Source organism: Papaver somniferum, chromosome 5, assembly GCF_003573695.1.
Source record: "Papaver somniferum cultivar HN1 chromosome 5, ASM357369v1, whole genome shotgun sequence".
NCBI classification, from domain to species: domain Eukaryota; kingdom Viridiplantae; phylum Streptophyta; class Magnoliopsida; order Ranunculales; family Papaveraceae; genus Papaver; species Papaver somniferum.
Genome location: NC_039362.1, coordinates 194,960,502 through 194,980,119, shown reverse-complemented (window position 1 = coordinate 194,980,119; position 19,618 = coordinate 194,960,502). Strand labels below are relative to the sequence as shown.

The 19,618-nt window shown below is 37.3% G+C and overlaps 2 protein-coding genes and 1 pseudogene across 2 annotated transcripts; 1 reads left to right on the top strand and 2 right to left on the bottom strand.

Moving 5' to 3' along the window:
- Positions 1-233: 233 nt before the first annotated feature.
- Positions 234-4,224, bottom strand: LOC113280479. Its single transcript, XM_026529098.1, has 8 exons — positions 4,203-4,224; positions 3,919-4,002; positions 2,305-2,650; positions 2,148-2,223; positions 1,752-1,914; positions 980-1,469; positions 714-881; positions 234-561 (listed from the first exon to the last, which is right to left on the bottom strand). The coding sequence occupies exons 1-8, from the start codon at positions 4,222-4,224 to the stop codon at positions 234-236; spliced, it is 1,677 nt and encodes a 558-aa protein (XP_026384883.1).
- An 871-nt stretch (positions 4,225-5,095) lies between these two features.
- On the top strand, positions 5,096-5,914 carry LOC113280478 (eukaryotic translation initiation factor 3 subunit G-like). Its single transcript, XM_026529096.1, has one exon. It carries the CDS (start codon positions 5,096-5,098, stop codon positions 5,912-5,914), a length of 819 nt encoding a protein of 272 aa, XP_026384881.1.
- A 1,876-nt stretch (positions 5,915-7,790) lies between these two features.
- Positions 7,791-17,590, bottom strand: LOC113280477 (annotated as a pseudogene).
- Between the last annotated feature and the right edge of the window lie 2,028 nt (positions 17,591-19,618).

Here is a 19,618-nt window from a genome sequence, read left to right as displayed (position 1 = left end):
AAAGTACCATTAAAAGAGTCTTAAATGAGCACAAAGTACCTTGTCCCAGAAAGATATCAAACAGTACATAATTTCAGCACTCTAAAAAAAGCGAACAAAAGTGTTTAAAATGATGCGCAAAACAGAATCTGCATTGTGACCAATAGAACTAATAAGGGAGAACTGAAAATCTAAAACTCATGGGTATGAAGGAATGACAGTGCACGTTGCCTTGTTGTGGTGAGTTTTCTTCTTCAGTTGGAACAACGGACGGACTTCCTAGCTTTCTCCCATGCATTCTTGATACGATTTCCCTTTGGCCTACCTGGTGGAACTCGTGGATGGGGTGGAAAAATAGTATCCTCTGGCAGATACTGCTCTGGCCTGTTGTAGTTGGGGATTGGTCTGATAGCAATTGAATACAGCTGCTGAAAATTTGTAACTTTGAAGTAGTCTTCGATATAATCTACGTATCGATCACCCTTGGCAGATATAGCTGCTGTAGCATGAGAGCATGGAAAACCATAAACACGCCATCTTTGGCAGGTGCAAGTCTTGTTCAGCAGATCAACAGTGTGAGACCTGCAGATGCGTAAAAAGCTTTTCAGCACAAATAACTTAAAAGCAGTACATATATGCAGCACTGCAAACAAATACAAAAAAACAAAACATATGATTCACTCCTACATGTATGCTATAGTACAGTAAAAGTTGTTTTATGGGATAAAGCTAACCTAGGCGAATGAATCTCATACTCATACGCAGATGACTGAGTAACATTCCAAACTCGACCAATTTGAATATGTTCTTTAAGTAACGCCTCGTAGGTAGGAGTGAGCTTCTCTGGGTCCATCAAAAGACTCATTTCGCGACGTTCATTCATCAACTCCATAACGCGTAACCTATGAATGGAACAAAAAGAACACCTGTAATAAATTTTGAACAAAAAAAAATGAACCAAAAACAAAGAAAACACCAACAAAAAAACACACACACAAACCTGATCATGTCAACGAGGGCGCAGGCAGGCAACCTCTTGTCTTTCCGAATCCAATTATTGAAGGACTCAGCAACGCTTGATGTAGTCTGACCAAATCTACAGCCAGTGAAGAACGCGCTGGACCAATGTTCCCTAGGCATATTGCGGCAATACTCAGCAACCCCAGGCCTTCCCATTAACTCCATTTCCATTAGTGCTTCTTCATATCTTGCTGGTGTGAGAGCATAAGTTGCTTTTTTGAAACAAGCCATAACTTCTTTGTACTTCTCGTCCGATTTCCTGATTGGTAAGTTTCCTTGCAAGTGGTAGTAACAATAGCCATGATGGGAAGTAGGAAAGTGTTTAGGAATAGCCCTCAACAATCCTTCATGACGATCAGACATAAAGGTGATAGGACGGTCATCAACAATGTTGCTAAGATTGCACATAAACCAATCCCAATTGTCAACATCCTCTCCTGGGACCAATGCAAAGGCTAGCGGATAAAAACCTGCAAAAAACAAACAGTACATATATATATACTGTCACTAAATATGTTGCTATATTCATAGACGTAACATATATTATGTACTGGAAAATAGACTAAGAATTTCCAGTACATAATAGACATATTGTACTCAAAAAAAGGTCTTATGCTTACATATATGAATTAGTGTGTGTTAGACACAATAACTTTTCAGTACATAAATGGTATACTCAAAAAGTTCCAACGATTAAAAGCAGTGAATAACTTGTAAACAATAACAATTAAAACGTAACAAAGAGCACTTGCCTTGATTCCCATTCAGACAAGTAGCAGCCATAAGGGTACCTCTAAATCTCCCGGTCAGAAAAGTTGCATCAACAAAAATCATTGGTCGACAAAGTCTATAACCTTCAATACAAGCGCCTATTGCGATGAATAACCTTTCAAATGTCTGAGTTGCATCGTTAAACTGAAAATCCGCATAAGAGCCAGGATTTGTTTCTTTCAATGAATTCACCCACCAAACCAGATCAGAGTAAGACTTTACATCATTCCCAAAAATTTCATGGTGTGACCGTTCCAAACCATGATATGCATGGTGATATTTGATATTAACACCAGCACCAACTTTTATTAATCTTCAATTTCGCGAGGCTTGATAAGTGGGTTGTGCATCACACGATCATGAATAAGGTTGTGTACCAGCTTCTTCGATACTTTAGGACTTCTCAACTTCACACCAGCTCCACAAGTGTGCCTCCCAACATACTTTTTTATCCTAAAAACATCGCAAGTAGAATCAATAGCAACTGCATGGATCATCCAAGTGCATGGGACTTTACTGCATTTCATTGTGAACCTTTCACGATCATTCTTCACCTTTGTTACGCGATACCCAGTCTTCAAACAATACTTTTGACAGGCCAACCGAACAGCATCAACACCACCACGAAAAAGCTTGTTAGGATCATCAAAAACATTCTCCCACCCATCGGACAGAAGAGGTTTAACAATTTCTTTTCCATCAGTTTCATAACTATCTCTATCTGCCCTAATCAGTTCTGAATTGTTGTCGACGTCGCTGAATGTAGAGGAACTACATCCACCAGCAGAAAGAAAATCCACATGCAGCTCAAAGAACGCCGATTTCTTTGAAAAATGCAAGGCAGCGAGACCATGAAGTTGAAAGTCAGCAATCACAGGCACTTTGACACCATTCTCAACATAAGTGATGATAATCTCAGAAGGGTTCAAGGTTCTCCAGTTTTCACAAATAAGAAATTTCAGGTCATCAATACTAGACTTAAAAGTAACCAGGTGAGCAAAATGATGATGCTTATAGTAAATGTATGCATAGCAGTAGGTATTTGGATTGGAACACTCTGCATCAGACATGTTTTGAACCTGCAAATGTGACAAAGATGTAACAGTATTAAAATACAGTATTTCACATACGTACTGATGGGTCAAACTAAAAAAAGTGAGAGATCTATGCAAGAAACAGAATCTAAGAGCATAAACAATGAGTATGTCATATATGTACTGCTGGATAATACGATCTGAAAGTGAGAACATACTGATTTTGAAAAGAAAACAGAAAGATAATCAAATCGAAAGCTAAAATAAGCTAAAAACTTAACAATCTAACCAAATAACTGAATGAATACGAACAAGATTCATAAAAAACAAACAGAACACAACCAATCTCCATGATCCAAAATTCAAATCTTAAACATGATTCAAAAACTGTAGCAGAAACAATGAGTATGTCATATATGTAGTGCTGGATAATACGATCTGAAAGTGAAAACAAACCTGATTTGAAAAGAAAACAGAAAGATAATCAAATCGAAAGCTAAAATAAGCTAAAAACTTAACAATCTAACCAAATAACTGAATAAATACGAACAAGATTCATAAAAACAAACAGAACACAACCAATCTCCATGATCCAAAATTCAAATCTTAAACATGATTCAAAAACTGTAGCATAAACAATGAGTATGTCATATATGTACTGCTGGATAATACGATCTGAAAGTGAGAACAAAACTGATTTTGAAAAGAAAACAGAAAGATAATCAAATCCAAAGCTAAAATAAGCTAAAAACTTAACAATCTAACCAAATAACTGAATAAATACGAACAAGATTCATAAAAAACAAACAGAACACAACCAATCTCCATGATCCAAAATTCAAATCTTAAACATGATTCAAAAACTGTAGCAGAAACAATGAGTATGTCATATATGTACTGCTGGATAATACGATCTGAAAGTGAAAACAAACCTGATTTTGAAAAGAAAACAGAAAGATAATCAAATCGAAAGCTAAAATAAGCTAAAAACTTAACAATCTAACCAAATAACTTAATAAATACGAACAAGATTCATAAAAAACAAAACAGAACACAACCAATCTCCACGAAACTGTAGCAGAAAGAAGAAAATTGAAAAGATTAAGCAACATACCTGTTAAAATCACTAAAGAAATCTTCAAAAACCCTAATCCAAAAGCGAGAAGAAGAAATAGAGCAGAAACCGGATGTGAATTCCCTGTTTTTTTTTAGAAACTTTGAAATAGGCTGCTTAAATATATGTAGGATTGGAAGGGTAGTTTAGGTATTTGAAAATTTCACATGATTTGTCCCGCACGTGTACAGGACCTGGGATTAAAAAATTGGGTCCATTTTTATGTTTTCTTTTTATTATGGACCACTAGTTACTGGGCTTTAGTGGGTGGACCTGCCACTAACTAGTATCACTATAATAGTACATATTAGTAATTCCTAGATTATTAAAACCAATTAAATTAGGATTGTTTAGTCATTTTAAAATTATTTTAGATAAGGGGTTTTTGGAATTACTTACGGGGATCTTTTTTGTCCTGTTAGGTGACGCCCCTCTATTAGAATGTGACGCCCCAATAATAACCTTCTAAAAAAGAGTTTACTTTTATGTTTCCTAATTTAGACTCGTTTGGGGTCGGTGATTGTTTTGTATGTATGAATAAATATGGATCTGGAGATGCACAATTTTTTTGAGTTTGGAGCACCAAGAGAGTAGTAGCTATTCAGAGTTGAGCCTACTCCATTAAAACTCCGATGACGGAATCTATTGGATTAACATCAACTTATAAAACTTATACAGAATTGTTATTACTTAGATTACATCTATCATCATCTTTGACACTGTCAAAAGCTATTGCAGGAATTTAAAACATAAGTACCTGATTTTCCCCAATGGGCCTACGGACTTATGTACTTGAAAGTCGTGATAATGGGTCGGTGAACCAACCCACAAAAGTTAGAACTTAGAAAATCTCCATTCAGACGAGTTTTCCGATTAAGAAGACAAACATAAGTCGGTACTGCAAAACTTTGAGCTACATTCTATAAATAAACAAACTTCCTTATGCAGTATTAATTACTCTAAAACTCCTACGCTCGTTTAGCATACAGAGATTGAGTATTACTTGGAAACCAAGTCTTACTAATAAACGTAAAACTCTTAGTATATAAATAGAGCCAATTGCAGCTGCAACTACGTACATACAAAATATTCAACCTTAAGTTTTTTCTCTAGCTAGCTCTTGTTATTTCTCTGCTGCAATTTTGATTCTCTTGCGTTCAGAAACTTGTTAGAGGTCATGACGACATCAACACAAAAACTAAAGTGGGGTGACTTGGAGGACGAGGATGGTAATAATCTCGATTTCCTTCTTCCTCCTCCGGAAGTGATAGGTCCAGATAAGAATAGCATCAAGAAGGTGATTTCTTATAAGTATAACGAAGAAGGTCTTAAGGTAAAGGTGACAACCACAAGTCGAGTTACTCGAAAAGTTATCGATACACGTAAAAGTGTTGCGGAACGTCGTTCATGGCCAAAATTTGGCGAAGCTGCTGATGAAGATGACAAGGGATATACAACCAAGTCAAACGAATGTATATTTCTCGAGAGGCCTACTGCTCCTGGTGAAGAACCGAAACAGAAAGAGATTGAGGTGATGCAAAAAGAAACAAGTGATGGCCAGCTTATGTTATGTAGGATTTGTAAAAAGAAAGGTGACCACTGGACAGCAAAGTGCCCTTACAAGGGTCTTGCGCCAAATCTTGCAGATGCGAATACAACCACTGAAGAATCTGACAGCAAGCTGGGAAGTAAGAAGTACGTCCCTCCTAGACCAGATGCTAAACGAAGGGATGATGAAAATTCTGTTAGGGTTTCGAATCTCTCAGAGGATGCCGGCAATCAGGATTTGGAAGATCTTTTCCGCAGATTCGGTCCTCTTACACGTGCTCATGTGGTTTTTGATCGTCAAACAGGTAAAAGCCGAGGATTTGGGTTCGTGAATTTTGTGAACAAGGAAGATGCTGACAGAGCTGTTGCGAAGCTTAATGGGTATGGTTATGACAGTCTCATCCTTGAGGTAGAATTGGCTGGTCGAAGGTCCAAAGTAGAAAAATAACTATGATCATCTCATCAATGGGACTCTCAAAATCAGTATGCTGCTTAAATTGTTAGGACGAACATTGTTCCAGATTTTTGATGTTCATAGTCCGCAGGTTGTGTTTCTTTAAATATTTTTTTTTTCTTTATCTCTTAGATTATGCCTGAATGTGCAATTTTGCTGTTTTATTCACTCCAGTGGGTCTAAATCATAGGAACCATATCAATGTCTTGGTAGGTTAACAAAATTTACCCGATTCCGAATGACTATAACGTATAAATGTAGAATAGGAAATTTTTTTACCTTGTTATATGCTTGGTAGGGATTTCATGTAGTAGTAATCACGATTAATTCAATCAAATCTAGGATCCTTGTCTTGAAACAACTTTTTTCCATTGATGATAACTTTGTTATAAGTGTACAGAAAGGAAGTGTAAGAAACTGCTTAACGGGCTAATATACCCGCTTCTGCTAGGTTCGTGCTGGTTATTCTATCCTATTAACGGGCTCTATTACGCCTCTGGCTCTGTCTTTACAGGGATTCAGAGCAAATGAAGTAAACTACTTACCGCGTCTCCAATTTTGTGCACTCGAGTTTTACTTAACCACTTGAAATATGGTCTCCAGTCCTTTTAGTAAAGTGTTTTTCACGAGAACACTGCTGAGCAATCGGTCCAATTAGCAACAATGCCTCAAAAGCAAAATCGCTAGTTTGATATGTAAATTTGCAGGAGCCAGCCAATCACTCCTACTATTAAAAATCTATTTTTGTGGCACATGGGATAGATTGATTATTCAAAAGGATCACTCCCACTATTAATTCTTAGATCCTAAAATTAAACATTACACCGCCGAAACTAAGTTGATAGTAAGACAAGGTATTGTCAATGACACTGTTAGACCGTGCAACGACATGGTAACTAAATTTTGCAACTGAGATTTCATATCATAACACAATAGTTGGACATACTGAGAGGACGAGCGTAACAAACGCATTGTCCATCTTGATCAGAGGTGTACAACTTAAGATGGAGTATTTAGGTTTGATAGTAAGGATACCCTGCTGATGCATAAATATTGTCTCCAATGGGTTCAACATGTTGATGGTTTGACATTAATTAATTGACCTTCCTTGTACTCTCTGAATGCTAATTGACCTTAATTAATGTACAAGGAAGGTCATTAATTAATTGGCATATATGGCCAGTTCCCAGCTTAGATCCGTCCCATGTAGCAGTAGTATGCGAAAGAAGTAGTAAAAATATCAAGAAAACCTTGTCATCCGGCTGTTGAACTATTATTGGTGGGATCACATGGAATTACCAGCAATATGCTTATTAAATTCACGAAACTAAGTTGATATAGGATGACGTACAAGGAATTGTCAATGACACTGTTAGATCGTAAAATGACATGATAGCCAAATTATGATTTCATTTCATAACACGATACTGAGAAGAAGAGCATAACAAAGGCTATTAGAAGATGCTCGCGATGATGATTTGCATGATGTTTTCGGCCGTTTCGGGTCTGTTTCACGTGCTCGTGTTAATTTTGATTATAAAACAAATACGAGCTGGGGATTCGGTTACGTGACTTTTCACCTCAAGGAGAGAGAGATAATGGGGCTGATTATCGCTAAATAATGGGTCTGTTTATGCCGATCTCATCCTTAAAGTAGAATGGGCTGATCCAAAGTAATTTATTCTCAAAATTTATTTTGTTTGACAGGCGTTTTTCCAGTTTTTCTCAAATCGTTGTTCTAGATTCTTGCTGTTTTCTTTAATTTTGCATTGCCATTATCGTTTAATTATGTACTCCACTGGGGCTCTGAATCATAGGTCTCATCTCCGATTCTCCTCCGAATTATGAGGAACTCATGTGCAACCATGTATAGTAAAGAGATAAGAGAAATTAATCGAAAATTAAAAATGTTACCAGAACCATTGCATTTCCATCGTTAACTTTGGTTCTAAAATGAAACATCTACATCCTTAAGAATCGCAAGGCATGCTATCAAAAGCTTCTCTGGTTTCAAGTAGCTCGGGACAATATCGTTTGGCTAGTACTTCTACCTGTTGCATAAATGATTTAATCCCGTGCTCACCAATGTGATTTACCATTTGTCTCCAGCGCTTGCGACATACATCTCCAGACCTGCACCATGAAACAAATAAGATGCAAACAACTTCAATTTTCATAAAATGTGAGGACTAGAACAAAAAATGGCCAAACACTGCGGGCCTGTTTGGTACAGTTTTGAAAAACAGTTTTCAAAAATAGTTTTCCACTGTTTTAAAAACATACCCTTTTTTCCTTGTTTTCATTTTCTAAAAATTGTTTGGTAAACTGTTTTTGAAAACAAGGAAAACCAACTAAATCGGATCAAATGTAAAGATTCGTCTAAGAGATAGTGATATTAGCCATGACTCACTTGCAGTCATTCCCCATCTCTTACTTTGTTCTGAAAAGAAGAAAAGAATAAAGAAAAGAAAAAAAGAGAAAACACAGAAAACAATAATTTGTTGTTTTCATTTTTTTGTTTTTAAAAACAGAAAACAGATAGAAAACATTTTCTGAAAATGTCCTTACCAAACGCGTTTTCTCCTGTTTTCTGTTTTCTCTGTTTTTAAAAACAGAAAACTGTTTTTGAAAACTATACCAAACAGGACCTACTCCTTTGGGTTATGTGAATATACTAAGCATTTCCAAAATAGAAAGTAAAACACTATGGAACTGAAATATGAAACCAAGTATTGCAATAACGAATTTGATGCAACAGTTCACTTGAGTTGCTCACCTATGATCAAGAAGATTATCCCAATCCACATCATCGACACAGCAAGCATCCAACTTAAAAAGCCTGCAATTGTAGTCATCAGAAATTTCATCAGAGGACTTATATGAGCTCCAAACATTTGAATCAGTTGCTACATTTAAGTTTTGCCAGCAACACCCATTCAAGTCAGTACTTCCCACTACAACCTAGCTCACTTTCAACTGATGGTTCGCCAAAATGTCATTGCGAAAGCTACACCAGTGCTCACTTTCTAGCAAAACCATATTTACTTATTTTACTGCACATAAAATGTAAACAGATACAGTCACATACTCATCCAGCAATCGATAATCGTCTACATCATCCCATATACCATCTTTGACCATAGAGGATGATAATTTTGTATACCTGGAAAAGAAAAAAAGTTACAATAATTTAACCATCCCAATAAGAGAGGATTCACAAATCCAAATCATTAGATATTATGATTTTTCACAACGAATTACAAAATTCTTCTGGGATAGATTACATGTTGAGCTGCATTAACCATCCTGGCATGCAAAGCCTACTGGTCAGCACAGCCTGAATCAGTCAAACCCACGCCCCGTAGTAAAAGAATTCAACATTTGAAGCTCTAGTCTTTCGTGTTTCAGGAAGTAAGAAGTAAATATGATACAGGTTTAATAATTCTGCACATTTTGAAAACTTGTTTCCTTTACTAGTCTAGGGCATCAAAAAAAAAGAGTTCTCTTAAGAACTTAGGGATTGTGGGATCTCATGTTTTATGTAAGTTATAAATATGTGTAAAGGATGAAGAGAGAGCGACTATTCAATAAGTTTATATATTGATAATCTAAACTGTGCATTCTATCCTGAATAGCTCTGAATCCTATCTGTAATTTAGCTGATAACGAGGTTCAACTCTGAATTGAGATCGGTTCTCTTAGAATTCTGAGTTGGCAAACAAAGATAATCATGTTTAGAGACAAGAGATGACATAAAAATAAAATAAAATTGAGGAACGAACCATTTATAACAGCAGCTCACATCTGTTCGTGTAGCCAGCTTGTGACTAATCGCTTGCCAACCAATATTGTCACGCAACTGCAGATGACAGTTATAGAACTTAGGAACAGAGAACATGTACCTTGGTTAAAATTTAAGCTAGATGACTGGCCACAAAATTACATCTTAAGCTTTCAAACTCGTCTCATACTAACCAAGCCATGCTTCGACTTCCTTTCCTCATGTACACGCATTCGCAAATCCTTGTTTACTAAATCAAACAAAATCTGATACTCCGCCTGATTCCAGTTACCTATTTAAATGAAAGGGGAATGAAAGAATACTCATACACCAAGTTACCAAGTAGTTTCACCTTACAGGGACAGTGTGCTTGTTAACTTATTAGTTAATAATTTAGCATGATATATGATAAAAGCACAGTCTGTAACAATTGGAACTAGCATGTTTAACCCTCACCCTCAGGAAACAGCATACAGTTTGGGTTTGCAGTAAAACCCATGCTAAAATTTACTTGAAAATTGAGTTGTGAACATAATCTGGGTCTCAGATATTCAGATTTGAAGATGCAATCAATCTTATCATTATAGCCATCAAGGGAGACAAAAACAAAATTTAACAAATAGTTACAGAGTTTAATAGAAAGAGAGAAAGAAAAAGTAAGCTACGAAACATACCTGTTCTAAGACTAGAAAGCTGTATCCGCCGCCATGTATCCCTCACATTATTTCGGTTTTTTGCTAGGACATCAGCCATAGTTTTGTAATCTGGTCCATGCTTTTCATGAAACTTTAAGATATATGCTTTTTCATCCTCAGTCCACTAGCGTGACTCTGCTCTCTCAAACAATAGATGTGCTCGTTTATATATTGCAAGATAAGGCCTCCATGGTAGTGCAGCCGCTGAAACAAAAGTCATCATCTTACACCTTTTAAACCTATCCTCAGAATCAGAAGAAAACCATGTACGTAAGCTGTAACTTTACCGAGAAGAAAACAATGGAAAGAGTAAACTCACATATTTCCCTCCAACAGCTTTTTACATTTGAATTTTTCTTGCAGTTCAGAATCATATCCAAGCCTTTCTCACCCAAATTATGCGCCTAAGAACATTAATGAGTAATGGCAATTAATCTGGTGATCTTCTGATCAGAAAGACAACTGTAACATAGAGCAAAAGATATTGCTTATTCTTGTTGTTGTCTTTGGCAGCTTAGGAAAGGGTCAAATAATGTAAGCCGTTAACTTACTTCTACAATTTAACGCTCGCCTCTCTAGGGGGGAGTAATAAGACTAAATGAAATGGATAATTGTTGCTAATTGAGTGAAGAATATGTACTTCTGGTGTTTCTAGATGATGGATATTGGAGATGGAAAACATAGTTTTCTGAGAGTTTTCTAATCATGAAGAGCTTAACCCAAAAATGAATTCCACAGTAGACGTTTAAGGCAATTGTGATAGAGCATATGCCACAATGAGTGCTCGTAAGGCAATATGTGTTCGACGTGCGTCACAACAACATAACTGCAAAAGAGTTGGTACTCAAATAAATTATAACGAGAACGCACTGCCACGCCTAATAACAATGGATGGTGCACGCAACAAAATAAGTGTTCTAAGAATAAAATTAACATGGCTGGCTATTCAAAGTAAGATGAGTTAATGACCAAACAATACAGGCATAATAAGGTTACTAATTATCTTGTTAAAGAACAATACTACTTTGCAATCTCTAAACTAAAACGACAGCTAGTTCTATTCAAATTCATAACTCATAAGCATACCTTTATATAACTATAAACAGCATCCTTCACCATTTGATCTTCTTGCCTTGAGAACCTCTTGCCTCGAACATTTAACGTCAATAGATTCTTTGACCTTTACCTTCCTATTCTTCTTTACACTTTCTTCTCTTTCTTTCATTTCTGATGAAAGTAAGGGAAATTATTAGGAAATGACAGATTTTCTTTTGTTACTATCTAGTTCAGTGAATTCCCCCCCAAATTCAAAATTAAATTAGACACAACAATCTGTAGATTGACAGAATCTATTAAGAAGTGCAAAGTGTTTAACCTAAATCCAAAATCAAAGAGCAATAATTAGGGATTTAAAGAAAACAAACCGCAAGGAAGACCCAGGAGGCACGATTAGAGCAAGATTTCAGGTGATTATCTTGGAACGATTTCTATATCAGCATCTGCACTTGGTTAGAAATCCAGGGAGTTGGTGCTAAGACGAGGGAACCTAACCATCTATCTGAACCATTTGAAACTGTGAAAGAGATGCCGATGTTTGAACCGGGAGGGGGGAGGGGGAGGGGGAGGGGGAGGGGGTATTGATTTATTTACACAAACTTGGTTAAAAAAACCAAAATCAATAATTTCTGAGTAAAACAAACATATAAAATTTGATATTGTATATATGGACGAAAATATAAAAATAGCCAGGATGTAAATAATTTCATGTTGCCAAATTTCAAAATGTTTTTTCTTATTTTTAATTTATATCAGGATGAATCCAGTTTCATTCTTCCTATTTTTTTGTGTCCATTTCACCCATACTAGTTTTTATTCGTCCATTTGAACCATGTTTTAAAAATATTTGGACAAATGAACCATTTTCCGTTTATTAAATTACCTCGTTAAAATTGAGGTTTGAAGGGATACCTAATGATGGAGAATCACCGTTCCACCAATTGGAATCATGATAATTCAAGTACATTATAATGATACAACATAAAAAATACAAAATATAATGTATCCCAGTTTCTGAAATACAACAATTGTACAGAATAGTTGATCATAAAGATAAATGACGTGATCCAAAAAATATTGGTCTTCTCATTAGACTTCAACCATTTAAAAACTTCTTCTTCATTAAGATATAATCCTTCATAAAAGGAATGATCTGCTCCATATATCATCATTACAACCCCCTCTGGTAGCCATTGATCAAATTTGTAAGGATCTTGATCATCGTCACGCCAGAACTGGTCATCTTTGAAGGTGTACTTGAATATATCACCAAACTCCATTAGAAAATCCAAAGAGCAATAATAAATTGTTGTAATAGCGAATCGAAACATCATATGACAAAGAATTGTCATAGAGATAATATTTATTGAAAACATAAAGAAATACATAAAACAAGATCCTGATTTCGTAAACAAGTGCGATTTTATTTATTTAAACATGATTTAGTGAATAAAACAATCTAGATTTGCTCGGAAGATATGAAATCCATATCTAAACCCGAGTAAATCTAAGTTTAGGATGAAGAAGATGGAGAAAAAATATGATTAGTTTTTTTTGGAAAAAACGGTTTTTGCAGAGAGAGAGAAAGAGTCAAAGAAAATTTATCTAGTTAAAGTAAAATACTCCAACAAATAGACAGACTTAGGGAAGTTCCTATCACAATGGTAACACAAAAATCAAATAATTGTTGAGCTACGTGGCTCAGCAAGTATTCGAGCAAAATAAACAGATTTGAAATTTTTTGTAGGATAAAGTTAAAATATGAAACATACTCTCTTCGTACCACATATATAGGCGGAATAGTCAAATTTCTCTTAGATTAAGAAACTTTTTTGATTTTATAAATTTCTATGCTTTTTCCAGTTTTACCCTTAATTATATTCCCAATGTTAGAGACATACACTCAATTGTGATGATTCCCAAGCAAATAAATAGGGGTAGTAGAAGTAAAAAATTGTTTTGAAATTTGGACTTCGCATATAATGGTACAAGAAAAAATGAAAATTTTCCGCCTAAAATAAGATGAAGTGAGATAAAATATGATAAAGTGAATCCAAAAGTAGTAAATAATTTTTGGGTAACTCAAAAAAATAATGGGTGGTTTTGGAAGGCGCGGGAGTTTGAAGTTCAACCGCCAGCGTATTTGGTATCACTGCGAGTTGGTACATTTAGCGCGTGACTAATATATGACCACACTCAACAAACCCTCAAATTTGTTGAGTCCATAGTGGGAGAAAAATGTTTCATTTGTTCATTCCATAGGAATTTCCCTTAAGAGCAGTTCCTATGGACTCAACAAACTAGTAATTTGTTCATTTTGATCCCACTATGGACTCAACAAACATGAAAAACGGATGGGAAAACAACAAATTTGTTGGTTTGTTGAGTGAGATGGAAGAACATGCGCGCGCTTGATGGAACATCGGGCGGTTGTACGAAAATGCGCGGACCATCATCACACGGCACACGCCCGCGGCTCTTCCACTCACGCCAGTACAATTCCTGATTATTTTACTAGTATTTTTTATTCCACTTTATCTCACTTTATCATATTTTATCTCACTTCATCCTATTTTATCTCAGCTAAATATTATATTTTATATTTTACCTTTATCTTACAAAAAAATTTATATTAAAAAAATATTAGTGGGCCCATGGAAAACCAAATTTGTTCATTTTGCTCTAGTTTTCCATAGTGGAAAACACAGTTTGTTCATCCACGTGGCTCAACAAAAAAACATATTTGTTGATTGCCATAGGAATTGCCCTAAGGGTATCATAGTAACTTAAAATGAAAGAAAAAGAAACAATTCTTTCAGAAATAATTAGGATTAAAAAGTTAAAACATTTCATCTCCAACGACTTATAACTTTGGAGAATTCTCCGCTGAGACTAAGTGTAGTTGCATCTTTTCTGATGGATACACCCAAGTAAATCTAATGGCTATAAACTACCTACACATTCAAGATTCAAGATGAACAAGATGTAAAGAACATGAAAAGTAAATATTGACACAAGCATATAACGTAGTCCGGCCATGAAGACCTACGTCCACGGGAAAGAAGATGGTTTATTTATTGATTATAAGGTCTTACCCTTGAAGGAGCTACATATCTCACTTAGATTTATTATTCTCTCCTTATCTAGATCTCTCTCAGGAATTCTCTATAGAAAGACCATCTAATATTACATAAGTTGTCCATTTCCTTCTGCATGGACTGGTATTTATAGACAAATTAAACTCGTGAAGGTCTGGCCTCGCCGAGCTGGTGGATCTATTGTACATCGTCTACGTTGCTTCAGACGGGTTCTCTATTATCTCTCGTGATGGTCTGCTTGGTTCTCCCTTCGAGTTGTCTCGCTCTGCTCGTCATCGTGTGGTTCTTCCTTGGAGAACCTCGTGTTGTATCATCTCTGGGTCGTAGTATAGATCGCCCCAGCCTTCTGTTACGATATAGATTTGCCCATGTCTCTTATTATCCTTCATTAATTGCAGTTCTTATTTTTATACTTGACCGTCTGAGCGGATTAGACCACTCCTTACATGTGTCATTCATGTGACGTTGTAGCAGGCGTCTCGATTCAGACAAACTCAGCTTTTCAGAGTATGATTCGGTGTTCCTACCTTATCATCTCATAATGAAACCATCCCTTGAGATGTCGACACGTGACCATCGGGTAATTTACCCTCACATTTTGCTCATTTTCTTTGCAACTTTCTAAGGGTATGATGGGAAGAAAACCTTGTAACCATCCCGCCTTTATCGCCACGTGTGCACTTTTAGCGTATACTACCCTCTTGGGTTTGAAAATGTTGGTTGGTTTTTCGAGGATTTCTATTCCTATAAAATTCCTCTTAGGGTGGAGAGTTGAATCTCATTCTCTTCTTCCATTCTGTAGAGTTTAAATCCCTCTTTGTTTCTTCATAGAGGTTCTTTATGCCTAGTAAACGTTTTCCTCGCCGTCCTCCATGGCAACGAGGCGTTTATTCACATCTTCTAGAACATGATGGTATGCCCTCTCATTTGCTTAATGCTTCGGTTTTTGTTGATCTAATTTCTAGATCATCACCGATGTATTCTCGGAAAGACCTATCTTTTCCCGTTTTGTTTTTAGCTCATTGATGGCTTAAAGGAATTGGTTTGTCTGCTAGTGGATTAAACTTTTTGCTGGAAGATTTCGTGTTCTCCGTTGTATTTCTTTTCACGGGAAAGCGTGGAAACACTTTATATAGTGTTCTTCTCCTTGCAATTGTACTTGGGAACACTTTTTGTCGTGTGTATTTAACACGTTTTGGCTTGGAAAGGCTTTTTTATTTTGTGCAAATTGTTATTTAGTTTATAACAAATATCTTTTATTTGCATAATTTTCCCTTCTTTTTCTTTATTGGTGGTGGATACGGGTTGTCCGAGTTGCTGAAGTATAAAATACTGTTTTCATATTTAAACATATATATATATACCTTTCCCCTGTTTTATGCCTTAGCATCTGATGCCATTTTTGGACAGAGAGTGGGAATGCCTTAGGTACGTGTTAGTACCCAGCTATTGCTCATGTACAAGTCATCAAGGAGGTATCGCCGCTAACTTCGTCTATGTGGTGGTTTCTGATGTTTGCCGAGGGTGGAGTCGCTCGTGCCCTATTCGGGTAATATTAGTGCTTCTTGTGTTGTGGGGGGCGAGGCTCAGTTGAAACCGAACGAATTGCTCCAGGCGAGGCATAATTGTGGTGCTCCTTTGTTGTTAGTTTTGAGAACTTATTTTTGTTCTTTTAGTATACACTCGTGTTCTAAATGTAACTAAGGTGTTTTACTAGAGTGGATGGTAATTTGTTCGTCTTATCAGTCCACTTAGAATCTTTATTTTGATGGCTCTGAGGAGTTTTTATGTATAGTGTTGGTCTAACCATGGGTGACAAAGCCAAGGACTGATCAGTTCCTTAATTGGATAGGGCCTCTCTTATAGTATTGGACTTTGAGTATAACATATTTCCTTCTCGCCTTGCGCCGTCATGGCCTTGAATTTTTAATAGTGTCCAGTTTAGGTTACACTTTCCCCTTGGTTGAGTGATCAGATTTTTGGTCACTTTTTATTTAACCGTGCTTTGGAGGGTGATATCTCGGTCAAGTGATTCTTGCCTTAGCCAAAGGTAAGTACCTTGATTATGGATATCTCCTGGTATGGCAGGAAATCATCCAATTTCATGATCGTGATGGCACTACCTTAGGTCCGTGTCCGTCTTAGGTAGCTTAGGATGTCCCCGCTTCATTTGGCCAGATGGCATTGACTTAGGTCTGTGTCCGTCTTGGGCAGCTTAGGTAATTTACCCGCATCATTCGTTGTATAATGGAAGGTGTGGCTAGCACCATCCCATGATCTTGATGGGCTTTTGTTGTAATGCAAATATGGTATGATTATGCTATATGCAAATGCAAGAAAGGATAAAGCGAAAAATTGCAAGAGAAAATATAAACTAAGAAAAACCAAAGTAAATGAAATGAGCACACAAAAAGGGATTAATTTTATTATTCTCAAAAGAGGGTTTATAATCCCTTAGTACATTTAAGTAAGGTTTCATGACCTTTTTAAAGTAGGAGTCCGTGCCCCATTTTCATGACTTGTCTTCCTAAGCGATAAGTTGTTTAAGCATTGTATTGCTTGAGGTATTTGATATTTCAGGAGAGTTCTAGTTCTTCCCCATTGGGTTTGAGAAATTTTAATGCTCCATCGCCTGCTTTGGCGATGACTGTTAATGGTCCTTCCCAGATGGGAGCAAATTTTCCTGACTCGCGCTGATATGGCGGGATCTCGCGCCAGACTTTGTCGCCTGGGCTAAATTGCCTCTGATGAACACGATTGTTGTATTCTCGGGCTAACCTTCGTTGGTAATTTTCTATTCTTTATAGAGCTATTTCTCGGTTTTCCTTGAGATCGTCTAGCTTGGCGAGTATCATGTTCGAAGTTAGGTTTTTCTCCCATGCCTCGGTCTTGGTTGTATGGATCATTTCTTCGGTTGGTATGATCGCTTCCATGTCGTATGTGAGGGCAAAGGGGGTCATACCTGTTGCTTCTGTTCTTGTGGTCCGGTAGGTGCAGAGAACGTTGTGCAACTGCTCACACCAGTTAGCCCCATGCCCATCTAGCTTATTTTTTAAGCATGTCAGCGATGGTTTTGTTAGTGGCCTCTGCATGGCCATTGCTTTCGGGGTAGATGGGGGTGGATTTTTTCTTCCTTATTTTGAAACAGTTAAAAAGGAGATCAATATTTTTCCCTCGGAGCTACGCCCCATTGTATGATACGATGGCGACCGGGATACCAAAAAGGCATATGATATGTTCGAAGAGAAACTTAAAGACATCATGGTCTCTAATGTGTATGAGGGCTGAGGCCTCTACCCATTTGGTGAAGCAATCAGTGGCGACTATGAAGTACTTTGTTTGTCCTGTTCCGGCTCGTAGGGGCCTAACGATGTTGACTCCCCACTTGGAAAATGACCAAGGGCTTCAGACGGATTTTAAATCCATTGAGGGTGCATGTTTTCTTTTGCCAAAATTTTGACATTCTAAGCATGACTTTTCCATTTTATTTGAGTCCTCGTTGTGATGCCCAAAGTATCCTTATAACCTCGCTTTGTGAGATAGGGATCTCCCTCCACTATGGTTCCCTGCGTAAACATAGTGTATCTCTCTTAGTATTTCTTGGCCTTCGGCAAAAGAAAGACATCTGAATAGAGGTCCTAGGTATGACTGTTTGTATAGAATGCCGTCCCTGAGCTGGTAATTCCCAGATCATGATATCACTTTGTGTGCGAGCTGCTGGTCGCTTGGGAGATCGTCGTTGGCTAGATATCTCATGTTTGGTGTTCTCCAATCGTCCTCGGGTAGGGCCTCTCCTTGGCTTGTTGAGCCTACATTAAAAATTTCCATATCTCCTTATATGTGTATGGAAGGAAGCATGACCCTTTCGATTCTGACATTCGTAGCCTCCGGAACTATTGTCATAGAAGCTATGAATGCTAGGGCATTTGTGTGCCTATTATGGTTCATGTTTAAATGTCGGAACATGATGTTTGGTATCTGCTCGATATAGTGTTTGCCGAGTTGGATATATCTCTATAAACACGGATCCGAGGCTTGATACATTCCGTCTAGCTGCCGGATGATGAGCCGTGAGTCACTCGTGAGTCTCACTTCAGTAACACCAAGAGCGATTATCACGCGAAGGGCATGTATGACTGCTTCATATTCGGCTATATTGTTAGTAGCAGGGAATTCTAGTCTCAAGCTGTAAACGATCCTTCGGCCTGTCGAGGTTGTAAAGACCATTCCGATACCAGATCCTTCCGAATTACAGGAGCCGTCTACAAAGACTTCCCATCGTAGTGGATTCTCCGGGCGAACTAGCTCGGGAGGATCTTCTAGATCGTCCTCCATGCTGGAGATTTCTTCGATTTCGTCGACACAATCTAGAGGGAAATCCGCTAAGAAATCCGCAACCACTTGGGTTTTTATTGCTGTCTGAGGTTGATATTTTACCCCAAACTGTTTAATTTGTGCTCCCGACTTGGAGATTCTTCCTGCTCTGTCGGCATGGTCTAGCACAAATTCTATTGGAGCTTTTGTAATGACTGTTACAGTATGTGCATGAAAGTACGTCCGCAACTTTTGTGTTGCATAGACTAGGGACAGTACAATTTTCTCAATCTTGGAATAATTCTTTTCCGCAGATGTTAAAAGTCTCACTGATGAAGTCAGCGGGTTTTTCCACTTCTTTATCTATTTGAGTTAGCACCACACTAATCGAGGTGTTAGTCGCCGATAAGTAGATGTAAAGGTTATCGCCTAGGTTATGATTCTGTATAATTGGTAAGGTAGTCAGATGCTCCTTAATCTTTTGAAAGGCTTCTTCGTATTCAGCGCTCCATGAGAATTTTTCTCCCTTCTTTAAGGTGTTGAAAAAATCTTTGAGTTTATCGGACGATCTGGCAATGAACCTTCCCAGGGCTGCCAATCGACCATTTAATTTATGTACGTCCTTAATTGTGGTAGGCGAGGGCATTTCTAGTACGACCCGTACTTTATCCGGGTCGACCTCGATGCCTCGTTAGATGACCAAATATCCCAGGAATTTACCTGAGGTTACCCCAAAAGTGCATTTTGCCGGGTT

What these genes read in the sequence shown, in the direction of transcription:
- LOC113280479 (XM_026529098.1), bottom strand. Translation starts at nt 4,224, where the DNA reads ATGTACTATTATAGTGATACTA. An exon ending in GTGAAGAATGATCGTGAAAG is followed by an intron (nt 2,224 to 2,304) that starts GTTCACAATGAA and finishes CGATGTTTTTAG; the next exon opens with GATAAAAAAGTATGTTGGGA. An exon ending in TATGAGATTCATTCGCCTAG is followed by an intron (nt 562 to 713) that starts GTTAGCTTTATC and finishes ACGCATCTGCAG; the next exon opens with GTCTCACACTGTTGATCTGC.
- LOC113280478 (XM_026529096.1), top strand. Translation starts at nt 5,096, where the DNA reads ATGACGACATCAACACAAAAACTAAAGTGGGGTGACTTGGAGGACGAG.